The sequence below is a fragment of the Chiloscyllium plagiosum genome, unplaced genomic scaffold (assembly GCF_037043375.1).
Source record: "Chiloscyllium plagiosum isolate Xiang-an unplaced genomic scaffold, Cpla_swu_hap1 HiC_scaffold_3, whole genome shotgun sequence".
Taxonomy (NCBI): domain Eukaryota; kingdom Metazoa; phylum Chordata; class Chondrichthyes; order Orectolobiformes; family Hemiscylliidae; genus Chiloscyllium; species Chiloscyllium plagiosum.
The window spans coordinates 155,150,804-155,178,434 of NW_028270141.1; the positions used below are offsets into that span (position 1 = coordinate 155,150,804).

Consider the following 27,631-nt stretch of genomic DNA (forward strand, 5'->3'; position numbering starts at 1 on the left):
TCTAAGAGCACCGTAGGTTTGCTCTATTTTTAATGCCCCTATCCACCTATCAAAATGACTTTATTTGATCCTTTCAAACTCAATCTAGGTTTGACAAGGATCCCTGTTTAGATTCCTGAAACATTGTCTGCAAGCTTCTAGCACAAGCTCGTATGCACTTAAAATTAATTGTTTTCTTCACCTCTTTGTTCGGCCCAGATACCTTCGGTGATGCAAATACCTCATTAGCTCTACCCACAAGTTTTGTTTGGATCAACAAATCCACTTGGTCACTGGCCATTTCATTTATTTAGCCACTTTCTCAGATGAGACAAAAAAGGTTTCTACATCTTTCTCGTCACATTTAGACAATGCGTGAATACATTTAAACAGATTCTCACCAGGACTTTGGCTACCATGGTTTTGCTCATCCTCACTCTCTTCCTTACTTAAATTTACTTTCAGCCTTCATCTCCACCTTTTCAAGCTGACTTTCCTGTTGAAGTGACAATTTCTGAAATTCAAACTCCCTCTCTTTCTTCCTTTCCTCTCTCTTCTCTCTGTCTTTCTCTCTCTTTTTCTTTTTGTTCAACCTAAACGATTCATTCTTTTTCTCTTTCCTCTTCTTTTAATCTTGCCAACAAAAGACTCAGTTTCTCATCTAAGTCTCGACAATACATTGGCAATCTCATTTTCTCATCCTGCCACATGCACAATTTTCAAAATGAATGGTTGTAACAACAAGTTCCATCTAAACAGTCTGGAGTGTTTGACCTTAAATTACTCCACAAACTTCAATGGGTAATGATCAGTGCATATGATTGACTCAGATACATTACTGGTAACATTAACGTTTAAATGATGCAAGGCCAACACCAAGTTCAAAGTCTCCTTCTCAACTGTCAAATATCTCTGCTGATAAATGAATTACCTGCAGAAATATCTGATAGGTCTTTCTATCTTCTCGTCTTCATGCAACAGCACTGCACTGACATCCACATCACTTGCATCGGTAGCCACCTTAAATAGTTTTGCGTAATTAGGTGTCGATAACACTGGGCAGTGGTTAACACAGCTTTCAGGCTGTCAAATGCTTTCTGACAGTCCACTGTCCATTGAAACTTCTTATCTTTCTTTAGTAATTCAGTGTGTGGAGCAGCCAAACTGCGAAAATTTGGTATAAATTTTCGATAATCCCAGGAATTGTACTGCTCTTTCAGTCTGGGAAACTCACTAATTACCTTTGTTTTTTCATTCCATGGGTCTATTTCTCCATGTCCAATAATGAAGCCCAGGAAAGTGATTTGGGCTTTGGCAAATTCACTTTTAGCCAAGTTTATCACCAAGCCTGCCTCCGGAAGTCAATCGAACAATTCTGTTGCAAATGCTCCTTCCATGTGTGACGAAAAATCACCAGGTCATCTATATAGACAGCACAGTTGGATAATCCAGAATTGATCTTATTGGTTAGTCTCTGAAATGTGGCTGGTGCATTTTTCATTCCAAATGCCATGACTTTAAGCCTCCGCCGGATCTGCTCCCAGGAGGACCAGTTCCACCACAGTACACACCAGATGGCCTCCTTCTTTCGAGACCGCAATTTCCCTTCCCATGTGGTTAAAGATGCCCTCCAACGCATCTCGTCTACATCCCGCACCTCCGCCCTCAGACCCCACCCCTCCAACCGTAACAAGGACAGAACGCCCCTGGTGCTCACCTTCCACCCTTCCAACCTTCGCATAAACCAAATCATCCGCCGACATTTCCGCCACCTCAAAACAGACCCCACCACCAAGGATATATTTCCCTACACACCCCTTTCCGCCTTCCACAAAGACCGTTCCCTCCGTGACTACCTGGTCTGATCCACGCCCCCCCCTACAACCCATCCTGGTACTTTCCCCTCCCACCGCAGGAACTGTAAAACCTGCGCCCACACCTCCTCCCTCACCTCTATCCAAGGCCCTAAAGGAGCCTTCTACATCCATCAAAGTTTTACTTGCACATCCACTAATATCATTTATTGTATCCGTTGCTCCCGATGCGGTCTCCTCTACATTGGGGAGACTGGGCGCCTCCTAGCAGAGCGCTTTAGGGAACATCTCCGAGACACCCGCACCAATCAACCACACCTCCCCGTGGCCCAACAATTCAACTCCCCCTCACACTCTGCCGAGGACATGGAGGTCCTGGGCCTCCTTCACCGCCACTCCCTCACCACCAGACGCCTGGAGGAAGAACGCCTCATCTTCCGCCTCGGAACACTTCAATCCCACGGCATCAATGTGGACTTCAACAGTTTCCTCATTTCCCCTTCCCCCACCTCACCCTAGTTCCAAACTTCCAGCTCAGCACTGTCCCCATGACTTGTCCGGACTTGTCCTACCTGCCTATCTCCTTTTCCACCTATCCACTCCACCCTCTCCCCCCTGACCTATCACCTTCATCCCCTCCCCCACTCACTTATTGTACTCTATGCTACTTTCTCCCAACCCCTACCCTCCTCTAGCTTATCGCTCCACACTCCAGGCTCACTGCCTTTATTCCTGATGAAGGGCTTTTGCCTGAAATGTTGATTTCAAAGCTCCTTGGATGCTGCCTGAACTGCTGTGCTCTTCCAGCACCACTAATCCAGAATTTAAGCTGATACAGTCCATTCAGCATTACGAAAGCCAAAATTGTCTTTGCTCTTCCAAACAAAAGTACCTGCCAGTGTCCTTTGAACAAGTCCAACTTAGAAGTATGAGTTGCTTGTCCTACCTTTTTTACACAATCTTCCAAACACGGAATCGGAAATGCGTCAGTCTTTGTAACTGCATTGAATTTGCGATAGTCCATACATAACCAGTGGGTACCATCTAGTCGTGGCACCAATTCAGTGGGTGAGCTCCAGTCACTGCAATTCACTTTGATTATGTTGTCTTGCAGCATGCTTTCAATCTCCTTTTGAACCTGTAAGGTTGTTGCTTCATCGGAACAGCATCTCCTATATCCACACCTGCATAATTAGGTTAGTAGTCAGATGGATCAGTTTTTGTCCAATGTGTACAGGAGAGTTTCCTGACACAGTATGTCGAAGGGCCGACAAGACAGGAGGCCATACTGGATCTGGTGCTTGGTAATGAACCAGGCAAGGTGTTTGATTTAGTTGTAGGTGAGCACTTTGGAGAGAGTGACCATATGTTTAGTTTAGCGACGAAAAGAGATAGGTACATGTCACAGGTCAAGAGTTATCAATGGGGCAAAGGGCAATTATAATGCGATTAGACAAGAATTAGGTTGCATAGAATGGGGTAGCAAAATGCAGGGGATGCAGACAATGGAAATGTAGAGCTGGTTTAAGGTACAGATATTGCATGTCCTTGATTAGTATGTCCCTGCCAGGCAGGGAGGAAGTGATAAGGTAAGGGAACCGTGATTTATTACAGAAATTGCATCTCTAGTTAAGAAGAAGAAGGAAGCTTATGTGTTGATGAGGCAAGATGGTTCAGATGAGGCGATGAAAAGTTATAGATCAGCTAGGAAGGATTTAAAGAGAGAGTTAGAAGAGCAAAGGGAGGACATGAGCAATCTTTAGCAAAGAGAATAAAGAAGAGCCCTAAAGCTTTTTATAGGTATGTGAGGAACAAAAGGATGATTAGGGTAGGAATAGGGCCAATCAAAGACAGAAGTGGGAAGTTGAGTGTGGATCCTGTGGAGATCGGAGAGATGCTAAACAAACATTTCTCATCGGTTTTCACTCAGGAAAAGGAGAATATTGTAGAGGAGAAGAATGAGGTACGAGATATTAGACTAGAAAAGATGGTAGGCTGTTGGAGAAATTGCAGAGGCATGGAATTGAGGGTGATTTAGCAGTTTGGATTAGAAACTGGTTTTCTGAAAGAAGGCAGCGAGTGGTGGCTGATGGAAAATATTCGGCCTGGAGTCCGGTTACTAGTGGTGTGCCACAAGGATCTGTTTTGGGACCAATGCTGTTTGTCATTTTTATAAATGACTTAGACGCACGCATAGGTAGATGGATTAGTAAATTTGTAGATGACACTAAAGTCGGTGGAGTAGTGGATAGTTTGAAAGAATGTTATAGATTGCAGGGGGACTTGGATAAACTGCAGAATTGGGCTGAGAGGTGGCAAGTGGAATGCAATGCAGCTAAATGTGAGGTGATGCACTTTGGGAAGAATAACAGGAAGGCAGAGTACTGGGTCAATGGAAAGATTCTTGGTAGTGTGGATGTGCAGAGGGATCTTGGAGTCCATGTACATAGATCCCTGAAATTTGCCACCCAGGTTGACAGTGCTGTTAAGAAGGCATACGATGTGTTAGGTTTCATTTGTAGAGGGATTGAGTTCCGGAGCCGCAATATCATGCTGCAACTTTACAAAACGTTAGTGTGGCCACACTTGGAATATTGTGTACAGTTCTGTTCCCCATATTTCGGGAAGGATATAGAAGCATTGGAAAAGGAGCAGAGGAGATTTACCAGGATGTTGCCTGGTCTGGAGGGAAGGTCTTATGAGGAAAGGCTGAGAGACTTGAGTCTGTTCTCATTACAAAGAAGAAGGCTAAGATTGGATTTGATAGAGTCATACAAGATGATCAGAGGATTAGATAGGGTCGACAGTGAAAGTCTTTGACGTCAGCTTGTATGAGGGGGCATAACTACAAATTGATGGGTGATGGATTTAAGGCTGATGTCAGAGGCAGGTTCTTCACACAGAGAGTGGTAAGGGCGTGGAATGCCCTACCTGCTAATGTAGTCAACTCAGCCACATTAGGGAGATTTAAACAATCCTTAGATAAGCACAGGGATGACGATGGGATCGTGTAGAGGGACAAGCTGAGAATAGTTCACAGGTCAGCATAACATCGAGGGCCAAAGGGCCTGTTCTGCGTTGTGTTGTTCTATGTTCTATGTTCCCAGCTTATTTCCACATAATCTCCCCATGTGATAGCAATAACTCTTTCAGATCATTTCAATGTTCAAATGGACGGTAACTCATTAATTTATCTCAATTTTTGACAACTTCCTTGTTGTCTAATTTAATTTGAGGAATACCCAATTCAGAATCCTCTGAACTTAGTTCTTCACTCTGTCTTGTAACCAATAACACAAACTCCTTTTGCTAGGTAAAAACAAGGACTGCAGATGCTGGAAACCAGAGTCTAGATTAGAGTGGTGCTGGAAAAGCACAGTAGATCAGACAGCATCCGAGGAACAAGAAAATCGACGTTTCGGGCAAAAGCCCTTCATCAGGAATAGTGGGTTTCGGGGGGAGTGAGTGAGTGTGAGTGAGTGAGTGAGTGGAGGAGAGGAGAAAGAGAGTGGAGGGAAGGGGGAGAGAGAGAGAGTTCGAGGAGTGAGTAAGGGGAGGAGAGAAAAAAAAGTTAAAAACAGGTCTATTCCTGATGAAGGGCTTTTGCCCGAAACGTCGATTTTCCTGCTCCTCTGACCTGCTGCGCTTTTCCAGCATCACTCTAATCTAAACTCCTTTTGCTGTCCATCCCTCAAAATATCTTTTGAGCATATTCTCATGACACAGTCTGTGAGATTTCTTTCTTTCTGGGGTCCTTATCAAATAGTTCACCTCACTCAACCTCCTTTCAACTTGATAAGATCCACTAAATTTTGCTTTTAAATGTTCACCTATCACTGGAAGCAACACTAACTCTTTATCGCCGATCGCAAAATTGTGAATTTTTGATTTCTTGTCTGCATCCTGTTTCATTGTATGCTGTGATACTTTTAAATGTTATCCAGCCAACTGCCCCACTCTATTCAATTATTCATTAAAATCTGCCACATAGTCTAAATATGTGGTCTCTGAAATCTGACTTATAAATTTCTCCTTAATCGATTTTGGAGGTCCTCTCACTTCATGCTCAAAAACTGATACAAATGGACTGAATTTGATTGATTCTCTCTGTGAATTTCTGATCACAACAAGTACAAATGGAATTCCTTATCCCAATTATCTGGGTCCTTAATGTCCGATGCCGCCTTTCTCGCACTCTCTGCAATTCTGGATGGTACGCAGTTCATAGAGTCATAGAGATGTACAACATGGAAACAGACCCTTCGGTCCAACCCGTCCATGCGACCAGATATCCCAACTCAATCTCATCCCACCTGCCAGCACCCGGCCCATATCCATCCAAACCCTTCCTATTCATACACCCATCCAAATGCCTCTTAAATGTTGCAATTGTACCAGCCTCTACCACTTCCTCTGGCAGCTTGTTCCATACATGTACCACCCTCTGTGTGAAAAAGTTGCCCCTTAGGTCTTTTTTTTATATCTTTCCCCTCTCACCCTAAACCTATGCCCTCTAGTTCTGGACCTGATTGTATCTCTGTGGGTAGTCCGTATCTCGTGAAAAAAATTACGTAATTCCTCTCCAATCCTTTTAGCTGTGATATTGCGTAATGGAACAGCTTCTGGAAATCTAGTGGACATATCCATTATTGTTAACAAATATTGATTCCCACTTTGACAAAGGGTCAGTTAGACTCGAAACGTCAGCTCTTTTCTCTCCTTACAGATGCTGCCAGACTTGCTGAGATTTTCCAGCATTTTCTCTTTTTTGGTACTGATTCCCACTTTTTTGTTTTAGGTAAGGGGTCCTACACAATCAATCTTGTTCAAGGGACTTTATTGCATTGTACTTAAATTTAAAATTCATTTCATAAAATTAAAAAGCTGTGCAATTAAATATACGGATTATGATATTTAGCATAGGTTACACTATCATGAAGATAGATGCCCACAATTTGGAGCTTGGGTAGGGTGTTTTCACTTCAATATACATTGGCTACACAGGGAGAGAATCTGGTGTAGGCAAGAGTTTCCCATACAAAATCCCATATATAAGCCATGTCTGACGAAAGATCAATGTGAAACGTTAACTCTTCTACACAGTTGCTCGAAGATCTGTTAAGTATTTCCACTATTTTCAGCATTCACTGCTTTTAACAAAGCTTCTATGGCTGACTTTGATTAATACGAACATATGTCAAAGATCAATAATTTGACTCAAAAGTATAAATTCCAAATAAAGTCTATAAAACAATGTTACCTCATTGTATGCAACCATGTTTTCCAAAGTTAAGGTATGATCTTCTGGCAAGTTGATCATAATCTTTTCGGCTATTTCATATAATACTTCATCGATATGCATTTCACGTAAGTCAATTAGCTGAAAGCAACAGCAAGCATAATTTTAAAATTATTTTCATAAGTATGAATGATAGATATAGGACAGATATCAGGGCTAGTTTCTTTACTCAAAGAGTAGTAGAGGCTGCCTGCAACAGTAGTAGACCCATCGATGTTAAGGACATTTAAATGGGCATTGGGCATACAAATACTGTACATAATAATGGAACAGTGTAGGTTAGATGGGCATCAGGTTAATTTCACAGGTTGGCACAACATCATTGGCTGAAGGGCCTGTACTGCGTTCTAATTTTCCATGATCTGTGTAATGCTTACATTGAACTCAGAGCACAGAAATAGGTCATTAGGCCCAACCAGCCAGTATCAGCAATTATGCTCCATCAAGCCTTCTCCCATCTTGATTTATCTGATCTAAATTGTAGATCACTTTTCACTGAAATGGCATAGTGAGTCACTCAGTGGTAACAGACTGCTATGTAGTCAAACATAAGGAACTGAAACCAGACTGTTCCCATACATACCCTGAGTTCATCTGCCTTATCTATAAAACCCCTTGCATTGAAATAAATGCAGTTTAATTCATCAAAGTTACCATGTTCTCTAACTTGCTCCAGCTTGCCTTTTCTAATTAACTTGCTCTTTTTTTAATTCAGAACCAGTCTCATCTGTCTTTCTATTCTGACTACTACTTAGGATCACCTGCTGCCCCTCCCTACTAGTTTAAAGGCTCCCGACAGCACTAACAAATCTCCTCGGCAGAATATTAGTCACCTTCCAGTTCAGGTGAAACCTGTCCCTTTCGAACAGCTCTTTTCCACCCTAGACGAGATCCTGAAGAACCAAAAATCTGAATTCTTAGTGAGTTCTTGTTTGGAGTAAGGCAAATTTTGATGGCACGAGACAGGAACTTTCAAGAGTTGATTGGAGGAGATGGTTCACAGGTAAACTGGCAAGTGGGAAGCTTTTGAAAGTGAGATAATACAGGTTCAGAAGGCATTATGTTCCTGTCAGTGAAGGATAAAATTGATAAGAGGAGGGAACAATGGATAAATAAAGATATTGAGACTCTGGTCAAAAATAAGAATAGAATAGAAAGGAATATAGAACAGAATATCGGTAAAAACAATGACAGAAGATGCTGGAAACTAGATTCTGGATTAGAGGTGCTGGAAAAGTACAGCAGTTCAGGCAGCATCTGAGGAGCAGTAAAATCGACGTTTCGGGCAAAAGCCCTTCATCAGGAATACATGGTTTTTGCCCGAAACGTCGATTTTACTGCTCCTCAGATGCTGCCTGAACTGCTGTGCTTTTCCAGCACCTCTAATCAAGAATATAGAACAGAATATCCCTTATTGTCATGTGTGTGTGTGTGTGTGAGAGAGAACTGAGATAAGGATTTAATAAGGGCAGCTAGTTTTAAAGTTGCTAACTTTTTGCTTATAAATCTTGTGTCTTATATTTCCCTATCATACCACACCTGAGGAGGGAGCAGAGCTCCAAAAGCTTGCAATTTCAAATAAATCTGTTGGACTATAACCTGGTGTCATTTGATTTTTGACCTTATACAGTTAATGGTAGGGTACTCGGTAATGCCATCAAACAGGGATTCAGGTATGCAGTTCTTTGAATGTTACACCACAGGTAGACAGGGTGGTTAAGAAGTTGTTTAGCACACTTGTCTTCATTGTTCAGACCATTGAGTATCGGAGTTGGGATGCCATGTTGAGGTTGTACAGGATGTTGGTGAAGCAACCTTTGGAATATTGTGTACAGTTCTGGCCATCCTGCTATAGGAAGGATAGTATTAAATTGAAAAAGATTCATGAAAGATTTACCAGGATGTTGCTGGGACTGGAAGGCCTGATTCATAAGGAATGGCTGGAGCACAGTAAGTTGAGGGGTGACCTTCTAGAGGTATATAAAATCATTAGGGGTATCACTTTGAATAGCAAAGTTCTTTTCCCTAGGATGGGTGAGTTCAAAAATAGGAGCATATTTTTGAGGTGAGAGGAAAAAGATTTAAAAAAGACATGAGGGGCAGCTTTTTCACACACAAGGTCTGATTCCAGGCTGTATAAACCCAAGGTTATCCCACTGATGCCACTAGAGTTTCCCAGTGATCATACAGCCAAAAATTCAGAGCTGCAGACCAAACTGCAGAAGCCAAACTCTGATCTCTCCCTTTAGAATGTCTCTCTGGTCCCTGGAGTGGAGGGGGTCGGTGCCTTTTGAAAAGGATATGTAGGTCATGTTTGTCCGGTTTATTGATGAGAGAGAAAGGGGAGGGACAATGAGAGGCAATTCACTGATTTTAATGAATTGATTGGAGAGATTGATCACAGTGAGAAGCCCTGAAATGAAGAAAACAGAAATGTCTTAAATGCTCCAGGAAGGATGTTACTAAACTGGAAAAGGTGCAAAAGAGATTCACAAGGTGTCGCCGAGACTGGAGGGTTTGAGTTATAAGGAGAGGCTGAATAGGCCAGGACCTTTTACCCTGGAAAGTAGGGAGCTGAGGGGGATCTTATGAAGCTTTGCGAAAACATTAGGGGCATAGATAAGGTGAATATTCAAGGTCTTCTCCCCGGGTAGGGAAGTCCAAAACTAGAGGGCATAGATTTAAGGAGGGAGGGGAAACATTTAAAAGGGGTCTAAGGTGCAACTTTTTCACACAGAGGGTGGTGCGTATATTGAACGAGCTGCCAGAGGAAGTGGTAGTCATGGATATAATTACATCATTTAAAAGACATTTGTACAGGTACACGGATAGGAAAGGTTTAGAGGAATATGGGCCAATTCCAGGCAAATGTGACTCGTTCAGTTTGGGAAACCTGGTCAGCATGGCTGGGTTGGAGCAAAGGGCCTGTTTCTGTGTTGTCTGTCTCTATGACTCTGTAGGAGAAAGTGAGGACTGCAGATGCTGGAGATCAGAGCTGAAAATGTGTTGCTGGAAAAGCGCAGCAGGTCAGGCAGCATCCAAGGAGCAGCAGAATCAACGTTTCGGGCATGAGCCCTTCATCAGGAATGAGGAAAGTGTGCCAAGCAGGCTAAGATAAAAGGTAGGGAGGAGGGACTTGGGGGAGGGGCGTTGGAAATGCAATAGGTGGAAGGAGGTTAAGGTGAGGGTGATAGGCCGGAGTGGGGATGGGGGTGGGGGCGGAGAGGTCAGGAAGAAGACTGCAGGTTTGGAAGGTGGTGCTGAGTTCGAGGGTTGGGACTGAGACTAGGTGGGGGGAGGGGAAATGAGGAAACTGGAGAAATCTGAGTTCATCCCTTGTGGTTGGAGTGTTCCTAGGCGGAAGATGAGGCACTCTTCCTCCAGCCGTCGTGTTGCTATGGTCTGGCGATGGAGGAGTCCAAGGACCTGCATGTCCTTGGTGGAGTGGGAGGGGGAGTTGAAGTGTTGAGCCATGGGATGGTTGGGGTGGTTGGTCCGGGTGTCCCAGAAGTGTTCTCTGAAACGTTCCGCAAATAGGCGGCCTGTCTCCCCAATATAGAGGAGGCCACGTCGGGTGCAGCGGATGCAGTAAATGATGTGTGTGGAGGTGCAGGTGAATTTGTGGCAGATATGGAAGGATCCCTTGGGGCCTTGGATTCTGAAACGTTCCGCAAGTAGGTGGTCTGTCTCCCCAATATAGAGAAGGCCACATCGGGTGCAGCGGATGCAGTAAATGATGTGTGTGGTGGTGCAGGTGAATTTGTGACGGATATAACTGACAGAAGAATTGAATAAACACTTTTTATTAGTCTTCACAGTAGAATACACTCATTTATTCCAAAAATATTGAATAATCAAGGGGAAAAAAAGAGGAAAGGAAATAAATGCAGTTGCAATCATTGGAGTAAAAGTGCTAGAAAAACAAATGGGACTAAAGACCAATAAGTTCGCTGAACTTGATGGGTTTGTACCCTCAGATATTAAAGGAGGACGCTACAGGGATATTAGATGAACTGGTAGTAATCTTTCAAGAATCCTTATACCCCGGAGAAATTCCAGAGGACTGCAAAACTGCCAATGTGACATCTTTACTTAAAAAAAGGGATGAAACAAAAAAGCTAACTATTGGCCAGTGAAATCATGGATGCTATTGAAAAAATGTTATCATCTATTATAAGGGTTGTTATAGCAGAGCATTTAGAAATACATGCTATGATCAAGCAGAGTCAGCATGGCTTCACAAAGAGAAAACCATGCCTGACAAATTTGTGAGAATTCTTTGTGCAGGTAATGAACAGGATAAATAAAGGAGAAGCAGTGGATGTAATACATTTGAATTTCCAGAAGGCATTTGTTAAGGTACCACGCATTGGACTCCTTAATGGGTTAAGAGCCCAGCACCATCATGTTGGTGATGATATATTATTTTAGATTGAAGATTGACAAACTCTCTTCCAGACAGAGAGTAATGGTAAGAAAGCCTTTTCAGGATGGTAATTTGAAACTAGTAGAGTGCCAAAGGAGTCAGTGGTTATGGCACAATTATTTCATAATGTACGTTAATGGCCTAGATAAGGTCAGTGAATGTACTATAATCACTTTTGCATGGGAAGGCAATTGGTGAGGATGACGCAGAGTGCAGATGAATATAGACAGGTTAATTGAGTGAGCAAAGGAACAAAGAACAGAACAATGAACAGAAGTCACAGTAACAGCCCCTTCAGCCCACTAAGTCTGTACCAATACATGATGCCTTTTTGAACTAAAGACATTTTGCCTCTATGCTCCATAGCCCTCTATTCCCTCCTCATTCATGCATCTGTCAAGATGCCTTTTAATGTTGCCTTTGCTACCTCCTCTGGGAGTGCATTCCAGGCACTACCTTCTGTGTCATAAAGGTCAGGTGCATTTCGTGGAAGTTTTCAAAGCTTTAGTGTAGTTCCTGTAGCATACTCAAGATTCTGCATTATGCAGGCAGGTGTAAGTAAAGGGCCTGGTAGAGTTGTATATTAGGCCTCAGCTGAATGTGATGCTTCTTCTCAGACAATATTATGAAACTGGCTCAAGATAGAAATTGCTTTCTGGATGTGTGCATTGATATCTTAGAGCATGGAACATAGAACAGTACAGCACAGCCCTTCGGCCTTCAATGTTGTGTCAAACTTCTATCCTACTCTATGATCAAACTGCATACCCTACATTTTACTATCATCCATGTACTTGTCCAAGAGTCACTTAAATATCCCTAATGTATTTGACTCTACTACCACTGCTGGCTGTGCATTCCATGCACCAACCACTCTCTGTGTAAAGAGCTAACGTCTAAACCTTCCTCTATTAACCTTAAAAATTATGCACCTTGTGATAGCCATTTCCACCCTGGAAAAAGGTCTCTGGCTTTCCATTCTATCTATGCCTCTCATCATCCTGTACACCTCTATCAAGTCACCTCTCATCCTTCTTCACTCCAATGAGAAAAGCCCTAGCTCCCTCAACTTTTCTTCATAAGACATGCCCTCCAGTCCAGGCAGCATCAATAATAGAATCTACAAGCAGCACAGTAACAGTGTACAATATTTTGTCGATAGCCATGAGAATCGATAGCAATCTGTCTGGTGCTTCATACTATGTGCCTAGTGTTGGTTGAACTATAACCTTGGTCTTGAACTAACTAATTTGGAGACCAATGTGAACGCACAGAAGAAACACTAAAGACAATGAGAATGTTTCTGGGAATTATGAACTTCAGTTCTGTTAACAAACTTGAGAAGCTGGAGCTGTTTTCCTTCGTGGCTTGAGAAAATTGATTTGATGCAGTATAGGGTTAGACACTCTCTGACAATGTGGTGGAAGCTGTTTTAGGGAATTGAATAAATATCTGAAGAGGTAAAATTCACAGAGCTATGTGAATGGAACATGGTGAGAGCCTACACAGACGTGATCTAAATGTCCTCCTTCTCTAACCATCCTATTATTTTACGATTCTGTCTTTTCATTCATACATTTACCATGATATAAAGCTACTCCAATTACAAGCTTTATTTCATCATAGCCCATAGCTATTTAAAACTTGTTATCACTAGATGCCAAAGTAAAATGAAACACTCTTGTTTCTCACAACTGTCATCTTTCAATTTAATAAATTCATTAACAGTTTTTAAGCCATCTACTTACTGTCTTTAACAACGTAATCAATTCATTTATGGCTACATTCGCATCAGAAAAGAACTGGTCAAGTGTTAGCGAAGACCAGTTCAGTAACGTGACTCCTTGTCTCAGAATAGACTCAATCTGAACAAAAAAGGAACAACAGACTTTGAACATAAAATTATTACGAATGCTTCAAAGCCATTAAGTTGAAATTATTTTCATTGGCACCTGGTTATTTAGCAAGTCATTCTATATACAATAAATAAATAAAATCATTAGAAACAGGAAAGGAGGAAATACTTGAGACTGCTCCATCATTCAATAAGCTTTCTATACCTCACAAATTGAAATTGATGTCGGAAGCCAAACTTTGATTTATGAACCAACTCATAATCATCTGCCATTTCTGCTGCTAACCTTGCAGTTTTAACTCTGCTCTTCCACGTAAGTTCACACTACTTCAGGAAATGAATGTTTGAACGCTTCCAAAATAATTGTTTCGTATGTTTGATCTATTTACAATGCCCCTATTCACCTGTCGAAGTTACTTTGCTTGATCCTGTCAAACTCTTTGCACCTTTGATCAGGTTTTCTCCTTAGGATCCTAAAATGTGATCTTAGACTTCTGGTACTAATTCACATGCACTTAAGATGGTTTTTTTCACCTCAACACACTTCCTAGGTACCTCCTCTGATAGATGTAAATATTTCACTATCTCTACCTACCAATTTTGTTTGGATCAACAATACCTACATGGTCACCATCCATTTTACTTGATTAGCCATTTTCTCAAATAAAATGAAAAAGGCCTTTACATTCTTCTCGTTGACCTTAGGCAATGCTTGGACATGTTTTAACAGATCCCCATCAGGCCTTTGGCAACAATGGGATTGCTCTCCATTACTGTCCTCAACATGATTCCTACCTTTTAACACCACCTCTGCCATTTCATGTCAATTCTGAGTTTTCGGTTCCAACCTCCAAAGTTCAAAAGCTCTCTCTTCCTCCCTTTCTTTCTCCCTTTTTTCTATTAGGGACATCCTCTCCTTTTTTTTTCATTCTGCCAATTCTGTTCTTTCCTTTTCTTATTCCTCTGCTAGAACTATTGTCTCTTTCTGCTTTTTTCTGCTTTCGATCGCAATTCAAACGGTTTCATTTCCTTTTCATGTTCAAGCTGCTTCATTAGCAATTGAATTTTAGCCATTTCCAAAGATTCCATTGCATTTCTGGAAATCATAAACGTTGAGCTATTGCTGAAATTACCTCCCCTGTTTGTATGGACTTCAGCCTAATAAAAACCGAAAGAACTACTGATTCTGTACATCATAAACAAAAATAGAAATTGTTGGAAAAGTTCAGCAAGTCTGGCAGTACCTGTGGAAAGAAATCAAGTTAATGTCTTGTGTTGAGTGACCCTTCCTCAGATCCAACCCAAAATGTTAACTCTGATTTCTCTCCAAAGTTACTGCCAGATCTGCTCAGCTTTTCCAGCAATTTCTGTCTTTGTTTCCAAATCCAGTTCATCTGCCAATTCCAAATGTTTTGCCTTGCTCGTTTTCTATAAAACTCTGAAGTAACTTCTTCCATCCCAAGAAACTCTTTGTGACTGAAACAGCCATTACTACACAAGGCACACCTTATTTAAATTAACTGAATGCAATTCCCAAAATAAAAAAAACACTAATACTTAGTACTCATTGTTTTGGAGTCTAATAATCCTAAATCCAACCTGGAATTAGAGATTTTGAGTTCGAGAAGAGCACCAAATTTGTTATGTACCAGAACAAATCCCCTCAAAATATATTAAGAAGACAGCTTCAATGCTAGCTTTTTATGCTTTTAAAGATAAGAGCAAGGCTTTGCATTCCAGCTGCAATTTGATTGGTCAAACAACTTGACTTTAAGCAAAACACACTTTATTTTATACACTATAATTAAAATACAAAATAAAAATTAAACAAAATGCTTAAAAAATAATATGTATGGATATATTAACTATTAATAATGAACAATTCCAATATAGTAACATTCCATAAACACATCCTTGGAAAAGGCAAATTCGGCAAAATAGATTGTCTCACATGCAATTTTAGCTGCTGAAAGAGAATCCCAGCTTTTAGCTGTAAATGAGAAAGGAATCAAAGTGTCCACATCTAGCTTCAAGATCCCAGTAACTGCAGAAAGCTAAAACTAAAAACCCAGTTCTATGGGAGCCTGACCTCACCTATTCAGTCAGCTTCTACTGTTCCAACTTTAAAAAAAGCCTCACAAAGTTGTTGAGTTTATTGGCTTTGAGCAAACTACTCAATACCACTATCTCAACCTTCCTTCATTAAAATAAATAACAAAATACACCTCTGAAAGCCATAGTATAGCGTTATGGACCAGATCTGACCCCTCAAAACACTTTTAAGCAGGTAGCCCAGATCATAACTTTGCTATTTGTTTTAGTTAAGTGCATAGTAGATATTCCCGGAGTGAATTAGCTGATCCGACTGCCAAGTTTTAAACAAACAGAATTTATTTACAAAATTACAGAATGAAATACAAAGAACAGAAAATAGAATACCGGATAACTTATGCTATCCAAAATCCAAAAGACTATCCCAACTTAATGATGCTGTTCCGAACATATTGGGATCAGTCCAATAAACATATCCTTTAGCACAAAGAGTACAAATGAAACAAACCAGGGGTTACAGATTTTAAGTCATAGAGAGAGAGAGAGTACCAGGCTATATTTGCCCCAGCAGCCTTTCTTCACACACACTATGTTGAATTGAATCAAAAACTCTAATATAAATGAAGGCTAGCTACACAGCTAGCTGGCCATTCCCTTTTGATTATATATATTTTTTAAAGACATGAAAGGCTTAGGCCAGAGGCATTATCTGTTCGGGGTAAACAAACCCATCCCAGTTGGAGCCTAGCCAATTACCCCCTCTTGGGGAAAAAAAAAACTCAAGGGCATAGTAACCTTGTAAAAAGACCGACATTGTGACAATAGTCATAAAACCAATATGTCAACATCTCACTGCTCATTTCTTTTCAGACTCTAGGAAGAGGTGCATCAGGATTCCAGGCACTTATCTGCTTGCCTCTCTAACAATTCGAATAATACCAATGCTCTGGTGTTTATGATTTTTCTGGGTTCCTCCTTTTCAATTCCTGATTAGCATCTGGGTTGTTACTCATATCCTCTGTAGTGCAAACTCCTGTTTGTTTAATTCATTTGCAATTCCTGCAATTCCCTTATTTTCCATAATTTAATCTTGGGTCTGACTTGCCATAAGACCAATGCTCACTATATGCTCTATTTTAAAAATATCTATAGAATTTCTTAAAATCTATTTTTATATTTATGGCTAGTTTTCTCTTATTCTTTATTTTTTGTTAATTTGTTTTTTTTTTCATTCTTTGCTGGTTTTTATGTTCTGTCCAATCTGGACTCAAAATAATCAATTTATCACAAAACAAACATATGTTTAAAAAGGCAACCTACTGGTCAAGAAAAGTACTATATGTCTCTAAACCCACACATAGACATACTCGTACAACACAAAAATGACAGCTGTCTGCCAAAGGACTGAAAATGAAGGATCGAATATGATAACTATTTGTGTTTTATGTACAAGCATATGAGAAAGAAACAAGTATAGTCCACTCGGCTCTTCAACCTGCCCCACCATTCAATAAGGTCGTGGCTGATCTCATTTTAGTTTCAACTCTACATTGCTGCATTACACCAATAATCTTCCATTTTCTTGGTAATTAACAATCTTTTTACCTCTGCTTTAAAAATATTTAAAGATTCTATATCCTCTGCCTTTTGAGAAAGGGAATTCCAAACATTCACCATTTTCTGTGAAAAAAAGATCTTCATCTCTTTTTTAAAGGTGAAACCTCTTTTTTAAACTATGACCACGAGTTTTAGATTTTCCTACAATAGGAAACATCCTTTCCGCATCCACCTAGGCAAGTCCCCTCTGAATCTTGTATGCAGGCAATAATCTTGTACCCAATCTTCTCTCCTTTAAACAATAAGTAAAATTGTGGATGTTACTACCCAGGGAGGCTTTTACTATGAAGTGAGTAATTATTCCTACCTCACTGGTCAAAACCAGGTCTAAGTATGGCCTGCTCTCTGGTTGGTGCCAAATATTCTAGTCTGAGAAACTGCCATAACAAAATTCATTGAATTCCTCATATTAATGAAACAAAGAACTGCAGATTCTGCAGATCTGAAACACAAACAGAAATTGCTGGTTGAACTCTGAGGAGAAAGCAAGAGTTAACATTTCGAGTCCAAGGTCTCTTTATCAGAAACCTTTCTGATGAAGAGTCACCAGACTCAAAAAGCGACGTCTGCTTTCTCTGCACAGATGCTGTCAGACTTGCTGAGTTTCGCCAGAAATTTTTATTTTTGTTACAATAAATTCCTCAGCTAGACTATTTTTACCAATCTGATTTTTCTATTCTATATCTAGGTTAAGATCTTCCATGACAATTGCTGTGCCTTTTTGACAAGCTCGTAACATGTGGTTTTCCACAATTTTCTATTGATGAAGCCAAATTGCTGACAGCTCTAGGTTGCTGATTTATGTTCAACCTATTTAGAGTCAATTCTTGAGAAATGGTCACAGTTCATCTTTTCATCAGGTTTTATCAGGGACAGGGAAGTCTTAGTACTTATAAATTCAATCAGTTTCCCAGGGACTTCAACTGAGGACAGGATTTCTGGAGTGAGTCCAGTTGCTTTGGTCATGTGTACTTCACTTTGGCTTCTCGTTCTGAAAACAACTGTAAATGCAGAGCATTGGCATACAGGTCTCTAGTTCACTCAAAGCCAGTTTTTCTTCTTTGCAAATAAGACAATAGATCTCATTTTTTATCTCCTTGAATTCTTTGCTCAGCCTTTTCTCTAAAGTCACTTGGTTTCCAGTCAAAAGCCAAATAAAACCACAGCACATTCATTTTCAAGAAATAATAAAACAAATTTTAAAAATATTCATATAGTTTGTAATTCTTTGGTTCTTTACAGGTAATCTTTAAACATAAATATATATTCAAACCCCATATTGATGTTTTGATTAAGAAAAAGAAAGAAGCATATGTCAGGTACAGACAGCAGAGATCGAAAGAATCCTTAGAAGAGTATAAAGGCAGTAGGAGTATACTTAACAGAGAAATCAGAAGGGCAAAAGGGGGACATGAGATAGCTTTGGTAAAAATGGTTAAGGAGAATACAAAGGAATTTCAAAAATATATAAACTTTGTCCACCCCAGCCCAACACTAGCACCTCCACATCATGACGTCCCGCACAGCCAGATAAGAATTAAAAATTTGGGTCAGTACTCCTGTAATCTCTTCCCTTGCCTCCCAAAGCAACCAGGGTTTCATTTCATCCAGACCTGGAGATTTGTCCACTTGTAAGCCAGCTTAACATCTCTCCATGTCAATTTGCTCAAGTAGCTCATAGTCTTTCATCATCATTCTCTTGAAGACGGATGTGACCAGGGTATCCCACAAGAATCTGTGTTAGGGCCTCAATTATTCAAAATGACTTGTAATGTCATTTTAGAGGGCAGTTAAGAGACAAACTACGTTAGTGTGCTTCAAGGGTTGACTGAAGGCCAGACCAGGTAAGGAAGGCAAATATCCTTCCCTAAAGGCCATTAGTGAAACTGGTATGTTTTTATTAGAGTGGTGCTGGAAAAGCACAGCAGGTCGGGCAGCATTCGAGGAGCAGGAAAATTGACGTTTCGGGCAAAAGCCTGATATGTCGATTTTCCTGTTCCTTGGATGCTGCCTGACCTGCTGTGCTTTTCCAGCACCACTCTAAACTAGACTGTGGTTTCCAGCATCTGCAGTCCTTGTTTTTACCCGGTATGTTTTTATGACAATTGACAACGATTATATAATCGCCATTAGCCTTGATTTAAATACCAGATTTTACTGACTTCAAATATACCATTTTGGATACTGAGGGGGATGCTCTTATCAGGGGTAAGCCACAGGGCACAGATATCTGGCACAGCGTATGTCTCTCTTGCTCAGAATGGAAGAGGGAATATGTGCCAGCTGCTGGATGAACACCAGCGTCTACAAAGACTGAGAGGAAATCCCATTGCAGATCCCTTGTGTGTAATCCTTCAAGTTTAAAGTGTGTCGATTCTTTCAGGGAGCTAGTAAGTACATCTGTGGAATTTCAAATGAATGCACGCAATTTTTCCCAGGAGATGATTAATGCTGCCTTCACTGAGGCACAACAACTTATACACTTACCCTTGGACACCTGGAGTCAGACAACCAGTTGTAGCCAACTTTGCAGCCAAAGAAGATACAGGGAGCAGTCAATTGCACCGATATAGGGACCAGAGTGGTCCATCAAAAACCAGCAGTGTTTGTCAATAGGAAGGGGTCTCATTAAATGACTAGGACTGCCAAATACACATATATGCCATTTTCCCTTCAAAGATACTTTGATACTGAATTTGACACTATGTGGTTAGATATCTGCTCTATTTCTCACATTTGATGTTTTTCAGCAATTTCAAATCAATCAAGCGTCCTTAATTACAAAGTAAAGTTGTTTATTTATCTCAAAGTCATTGAAAAAATCATTAACTTTACTGTTAGGGCTGTGATATTTCAAATTACTGATTTTTCCAATCAATCTATTTAAAACTAAATATCTTCCTTAACTTGCTTTTTTCTTTATACTATTATTAAGTGTATTTTATCAGCTGTTAAAATCACTTTTGAAAGTCTTAATCTTGGTTTCCAGTGCAGATTTTCAGGTGAAAGTAAATTTTCATCATCCCTTTTCTTCAAAGGGGAAAATATCTGTTTTGGATGCTTGGTAATCCATCTCCTTTGGATACAGGTGACAGATTTATGCCCCTAACAGTTGTGGGCCTTTATCTTACTCTCACTGCTTTCTTAAAAATTTCTTTCCCATTATCGGCTGTTTATGTTGGTGCATCTTCAAGACAACAAAAATAATGACAGCCATTTGCTGGTTCATTGTTCAGGGTAATTTGTTGACCAATCAGAGTCAGTCTGGTTTAATATCGATACAAAGTCTAATAGTTAACTGTCAATCATCATTAACTGGTGCATCCTCTATGGCAACAGTCAAACTGATCAGAGCCCATGTAGCAACCAATCAGTATTCTCCTCTCATACTGAATAAATGTTGGTTTCCCCTGCCTCCAGGATGAAAGCTTCAAAAAATGTTCTGTTTCAACAATATTCAGGTTCTGTAGTAGTAAATGACAGTGCATCTATAATAAATCATCTTATACATAACAAATGAAACACACATAAATTTAATGCTTACAACTGGGAATTAAACTTGTGACACTAATTTGAAGCTTTTCCAAAGCCTCAATATCAATGAGTGAAACAGCCTTCAATTGTCAAACTTCAAAGAAATAGAAGTTAGGTTCTTGAAATCTGTCTTTGTATATTAACTTCATAAAGCCTGGCTTAGGTTTGTACAGCAGCCCTTTTGACATATTATATTTTAATTGTCCCTCCACTGAGCAATGTTATTCTGGCATAAACTCAAATTTAATCAAAATAGCAAACTGAAGCCTCCCCTTGCCCCCGACTCACATCAGATGTGATTCTACCATTGTAAACCATTTATCAAATAATCCAGACTGTTCAAAATTACAATGGAAACCAAATTAAGTTCCCCTCCCCAAAAAAACATTGACAATTTACTGGGACAAATTACGTATTAGTCAAAAAGACAATAGGTGAAGATGTAAAATGGACTGCTAATTTGCTATACATAGCTTTTCATACTGCAATAAAATTAAAATTAGTCCTCTATATTTTGATTATGAAAGCAAAGGTGATATGCCTGCCAATTCATTTGTTATTGGTCAGTTTTGTACCATAAGAAACACAATTATCAGTATAAATGGATAGCAATACAATTGTAATATTTTTCATTTGTCTATCAATGTATACATGATTTGCTTTTTTCTGTAGAATGTTTTTTTTACCTGAATAATTTAGTACTCACCTTGTTAACTTTAGGTGTCATCAATGCAATAAACTCAGAAGGAATTCCTTGGCGCACAGTTTCAAAAGCATGAAGAGCAGACTGATTTTTGGAATACAAAAGAAGAAATGTTTTAATGTATTTTTAATTGATCTTGGAACACAAGCTTAATTGAAGAGGACAATTTTTATTTCACATCCCTAATTTTCCAAAGTTCTCCTTTGCCTTTTCGAGAGCAATTGATCATGAACTGCATTGTGGATGCTTCTGAAGTCACATACATACCAGATCAAGATGACATATTTCTTCCTCTAAAACGCTGTAGTGACAATCTGAGAATTTCATGGTCACCTATTATAAATCCAAACCTATATATCTGGTATCACACTGGCAGTGAAAATCACACATAACATTTTTGAGGTAGCATTTGACTTGGCAACAAAATCTTGGTAGTGAAGTAAACTGCTTATGGGTTTACTGCAAAGGTGTAGCATAAGTAGATGGTTTTAAGTATTGCTCAGATTTTTGAGCTATCTTCTCTGTGATATAGTTCAATGTGGTGCCAGTTATGTAAGTTTACTTCCTAGCGACTGGCAGACTACATCAAACATTTGCATTTGCAGCAGACAGCATTCCGGTTGTGCTCAAGCAGCTTGTGCTTGCAAACTTCAGAACATCAGATGTGATTCTACCATTGTAAATCATTTATCAAATAATCCAGACTGTTCAAAATTACAATGGAAACCAAATTAAGCCCATCAGTCAGGCTTGCTGTGAGGCGTATTGACACATGCTAGAAGCTACAAATATGACAACTTGAGATCCTGTTTATGACGACAAAAGGAATTTACATAGATATTGTACCTTTATCATGAAAAATGGGGTCATGGAGCCTGCCAATGTCTGCTGCTTTCCCGCGGCCACTCCCTGCTTGGTCTGAGCACTAAGATTGTGGGTTAGCTGACCTTGCTGCATCTCCATACCAATGTGACCCAATTAATCAGCACCCTCTTCTCATGCTGACAAGTTCAGTGAGCCTTTTCTCAAATTTGTTTGTTGCATCCTAGATCTGATGAGTGCAAGATGAAAAGACTTGACTTCTAGTACTCTTTTAACAACATTTAAGTGAAAATGGTGCATCAGAAAGAAATTGCTCCTCTAATCATAAGTCACTTCTCTGCCACATTTGATTTTCATAAACTTATTCCCTAGTGAACCAATCAGCAAAGGTGTTTGAAGGGGCAGAGGACAGTATGAAGGTGAGGATTCATTCAGACTGAGGATTCATTCAGACTGAGGCCTGAACATGGAGCTGAACCTGCAGCTGAATGGGGCACAGACTGCATGTGAGAGTGTTGCGTTCTGTCCTACACCTTGTATACAGTATAGCTTTAAGAGACATGCTTATGATATCATCCCATATCATAATATATGACCTGAGAGTATAAAGGTTTCAGACTACATCTTAACTGGAGCCTCTTAAGCATAAAACAATGATGGAAGTGTGCTACTCTTTGCAACTGAAGAGCTTAATATTAGCCCAGACACTGAAGTTCCTGTGATTACAGTATATGTTTATACCAGGAACTGAAATAAAGGTTGACTGAATCTCTGAGTGCTACATTATCCGTATCGAAGTCCATGTTACATAATATAAATATTGCCTTATCATGTACAAACACCCTGCTGGGAGAAAACAGCCACATCATAGTGATGGTGGCATGATGCAGCATGATTGTAAGCAGCAGTCTGCGAATAAGAAAAAACACGTGTTATCAGTGTCAGACTCACTGAAATTCTGACAGGGCTGGGGATCAAAAGGTTGATAAAACTAACAGTACCAATGTCTGTAAGTAGAGGTCATGGAATCATACAGTACATACAAGACAGGAGATCTTTTGGACAATCGAGTCTGTACTGCCAAAGGCAGATTAAATATACACGAGTTCCACTTTCCACTACTAGGCCCATTGCCTGGAATGTTACATTGCATCAAATATTTATGCAAGAACATTTTTAATGGTGTGAGGTATCATCCTCAACTACCCTCTCAGGCAGTGCACTCCTGACCCCTACCAGCCTCTGAGTAAAACAAATCCTCAAGTCCCCTCTAATGGTCTTGCCTTTCATCTAAAGAGTGTGCCTCCTTGTTATTGACATTTCAATAAAGTAGAACTTTTATTTTTATTAATTCTCTGGATCATGGCATCACAGGCTCGGCCAGCATTTATTTCCCATCCCTAATTGCCTTCAGTGCAGTTAAAAGTCAATCACATAGCTATGGGTCTTGAGTCACATGTAGGCTAGACCAGGTAAGGATGCCGGTTCCTTCCCTAAAGGAATCACAGAGTCCCGATACCACAGAAAGAGGCCAATTCAGCCCATCGAGTCTGCACTGACTCTCCGTACAGCATCCATCCCAGACCCACCCAATATCTCCCATAGTAATCCCACATTTACTATGGCTAACCCACATAGCCATCAGTTCCCTACACACAGTATTCCAGTTGTGGCCTAACCAAAGCTCTATACAGCTCCAATATAGCCTACTTGCTCTTCTAATTTATGTTTTGATTGATAACAGCAAGTTTCTTTGTCTGCCTTCCTGACTACTCTGTTAACCTTCCCTGCCAGCTTCAGGGATATGTGAACAAGAACCCCAAAGTCTTGCTGTTCCTCTGAGCTGCCTGTCCTACTATTCATTGAGTTCTTCCTTGTCTTGTTACTTCTTCAAATGTGCATCACTTCAACTTATCAGAGTTAAATTCCATCAAACAAAAACAAAGAACTGCAAATGCTGGAAATCTGAAACAAAAATAGAATTAGCTGAAGAAACTCAGCAGGTCTGGCAGCATCTCTAATGTTTCAGATCCAGTGACCGTTCTTGAGAACTAAATTCCATTTGCCACTGAACTACCCATCCCACCAATTCATCTATTTTCTACTGTTCTAAGAGATTAAACATCCAGAAGGTAGACTTACCTTCTTTCAGCTTGAAGTTTAAATTCTATCCCAATTCTAATTCTAAAACGTAGCACTGATTCCCTTCTTTCTTTAAAAAAAACAAACTATCAGCCTGCTTTCCTATTTCAAAATTAAAAGCTGCAGTCAAAGGCTACTCTCAGCTGAAATACAAAGCTCACCTGATTGAAATTATGACTTCTTAAGATGAAGACCACTTTTCTAGCCGATTACAGTTTCATCATTTTGCCTCTGATTTAGCATGAGATTAGAGGAATGTTTGAATTATATCATCATATTTGTCATCACTCATTAGACATAGAATTTATTCCAATCCCAAATTGCCCTTGAAAAGGAGTTAGTGACCTACCTTCTTGAACTACTAAAGTCCATGTGCTATAGGTTGGATAAAGAGTGGAGATGGAAAAGCACAGCAGGTCAAGCAGCATCAGAGGAGAATGGGAGTTAACATTTCAGATCAGAAGGGTCCAACCTGAAACGTTGACTCCCCTTCTCCTCTGATGCTGTTTGAGCTGTTGTGCTTTGTCAAGCTCCACTCTTTATCCACTCTGACACTCCATCTCCAGTCCTCACTATTTCCATGTGTTCCAGGTTGATATGCAATACTGTTAGAGAGGGAATTCCAGGATTTTGACCCAGCAACAGTGAAAGAATAGCGGTATATTCCGAAGTTATGATGATGCGTAGCTTGGAAGGGAATTTGCAGGTAGTGGTGCTCCTATGTATCTGCTGTCTTTTTTCCTTCCAGAATTGGTTCTGGAAATGGTTGTGGATTTGGAAGGTGCTGTCTGAGGAAGTTGAATTTCTGCAGTGCATCTTATAAGTAGTACTAAGTGCTGCTACTGGGCATTGGTGGTGAAGGGATTGAATGTTTGTGATGTGGTGGCAATCAACCGGTTTGTTTGTTTTTCCTGAATGGTGTCAAGCTTCTTGAGTTTTGGAGCTGCAGCCATCCAGACCAGTGGGAAGTGTTCCATCATACTCTTGACTTGTGCCTTGTAAGTCGGGGATATGCTTTGAGGTGTCATGAGATAAGATATGCTCCGCAGCATTCCACGCCTCTAACTCTCTTCTAATTATAGGTTTATATAGCAAATGTAGTTGAGCTTCCAGTCAGTGGTCACCAAGAATGTTAATGGCAGGGATTCAGTGATTATAGCATCATTGAATGTCAAGGCCAATGGTTAGTATACCTCTTTTTGAAGATGGTCATTGCTTGGCATTTGTATGGTGCAAGTGGCTCAGTGGTTAGCACTGCTGCCCACAGCACCAGAGACGTGGGTTTGACACCACCCTTGGGCCACTACCTGTGTGGAGTTTGCACATTCTCCTGTGTCTGTGTGGGATTCCTCCAAGTGCTCCAGTTTCCTCCAGTGATGTGCAGGTTAAGTGGATTAGCCTTGCTAAATTGCCCCTAGTGTCCAAGGATGTGTAAGTTAGTTGGATTAGCCATGGGGTATGCAGGGTTACAGGGATAAAGTAGGGGGGTGGGTCTGGCTGGGATGTTTTTCCAAGCATTAGCGTGGATTTGATTGGTCAAACGGCCCACTTCCACATTATGAAACGTTACTTGTCACTTATCATCCAAAGCCCAGATCTTGTTGTATTGAATATCAGGTGTCATGAATAGTGCTGAATATTATCCAATCAACGGCGAACATCACCATTTCTAACCTTGTGATGGAGGGAAGGTCATTAATTAAGCGGTTGAAGATAGTTGGGCCTAGGACACTACCCTGAGGAACTCCTGCTGAGATGTCCTGGAGCGGAGATGACCATCTTCCAACAGCCACAACTATCTCCCTCTGTGTCAGGTTTGACTCCAACCATTGGAGAGTTTGCATTGATTCAATTTTTGCTGGGCTTCTTGATGGCATACGTGATTGAAAGTGGCCTTTTGTCAAGGACTGTCATTCTCACCTCTCCTCTGGAATTCAGCATTTTAGCCCATGTTTGAACCAAAGCTGTAATGAGGAATGGCATTAACCAACAATCTGTCCTGGACCTCCAACACAGGTAAGCACAACAACATTTCTTCTTTCTCAGGAGGCTTAGGAAATTTGGCATGTCCATAAGGACTATCTCAACTGAAAGGATTTTGGATAATTTCTGGCTGTAACAGCTGCTCTTTTTTTTTGAGGTATTTTAGGTGTTGGAGGTGATTTCCTCGAATTGAAGGAGCAGCAATTACTGTTTTATATGCTGTTGCATTGTTTTGGAACTTTAGAAAAAAATGTCAAAACAACAGCAGTATTAAAAGGGAGAAGAGTAGACAAAGGAAGCACATGGTGAGGTCATTGCAGGAGAGAGAGAGAGAGAACTTGCACAGTTACTGCCTTTGATGTTTGAATTCATGTATCGCTGGACATCGGAGTTCACGTGGCAAAATTAACAAGCAGTGAAATTCACAACTAATCTTGGAGGAACTGTTGGGCGAAGTTCACAGCATAGACTCAGACAAGTTAATCGTTGTTTTTAAGTGTGGCCCACAGAGAATCTGCAGTAGGGAGTAGAGTGGGATCTTTCTTGAGGATATGTTTTTTAGAGATATGTCTCTTGATTAAACTTAAAATATAAGTCATAACTATTCATTTAACCTGAGGCAGTGTTTCTAGAGGAATAAGACGGTGTTATTTTCTGGGTCTGTAGATTGTGAAGGAGCAAAAACGGCCTTTAGTACAGTGGTATGTACTTCATGTCAGATGTGGGAATTTAAAGAGAGTTTAAGGGTTACTGCAGATTATATCTGTCGTAAATGCTGATCAAATGGATCGGTTGGAGAGACACTTAGAAGCAATGAGGAATTTGCAACAGCAATGAGGAATTTGCAACAGTCAACACAACATAGATGGGTTAACTCCAGGAAAGGTAAGAGAGGTAGGCAGCTGGTGCAGGAGTCTTTTGTGGATGTACCCATTTCAAACAGGTATACTGTTTTGGAAAATGTAGGGGTGATGCATTCTCAGGGGAATGTAGCAAAAACAGCCAAGTTTCTGGTATTGAGACTGGCTCTAATGCAACAAGGAGTACGTCGGCTTCCAAAAGATCAATTGTTTTTTTTTTATTAGATTACTTACAGTGTGGAAACAGGCCCTTCGGCCCAACAAGTCCACACCGACCCGCCGAAGCGTAACCCACCCATACCCCTACATTTACCCCTTTACCTAACACTACGGGCAATTTAGCATGGCCAATTCACCTAACTAGCACATCTTTGGACTGTGGGAGGAAACCGGAGCCCCCGGAGGAAACCCACGCAGACACGGGGAGAACGTGCAAACTCCACACAGTCAGTCGCCTGAGTCGGGAATTGAACCCGGGTCTCTGGGTGTTAGGGGATTCTCTAGTCCGAGGTACAGACAGACATTTATGTGGCCAGCAGTGAAAA

The 27,631-nt window shown here is 40.5% G+C and overlaps 1 protein-coding gene across 1 annotated transcript in view; it reads right to left on the reverse strand.

Annotated features, from left to right (window-relative positions):
- Window positions 1-27,631, reverse strand: part of LOC122540182 (dynein axonemal heavy chain 8-like) — a 1,370,012-nt gene that overhangs the window by 980,838 nt on the left and 361,543 nt on the right. Inside the window, exons 18-21 of the mRNA XM_087976825.1 lie at window positions 22,942-23,010; window positions 21,283-21,363; window positions 13,267-13,383; window positions 7,054-7,173 (exon numbers count right to left, since the gene is read on the reverse strand). Coding sequence (XP_087832951.1) covers window positions 7,054-7,173; window positions 13,267-13,383; window positions 21,283-21,363; window positions 22,942-23,010 — 387 coding nt within the window. The remainder of the gene's footprint in view (window positions 1-7,053; window positions 7,174-13,266; window positions 13,384-21,282; window positions 21,364-22,941; window positions 23,011-27,631) is intronic.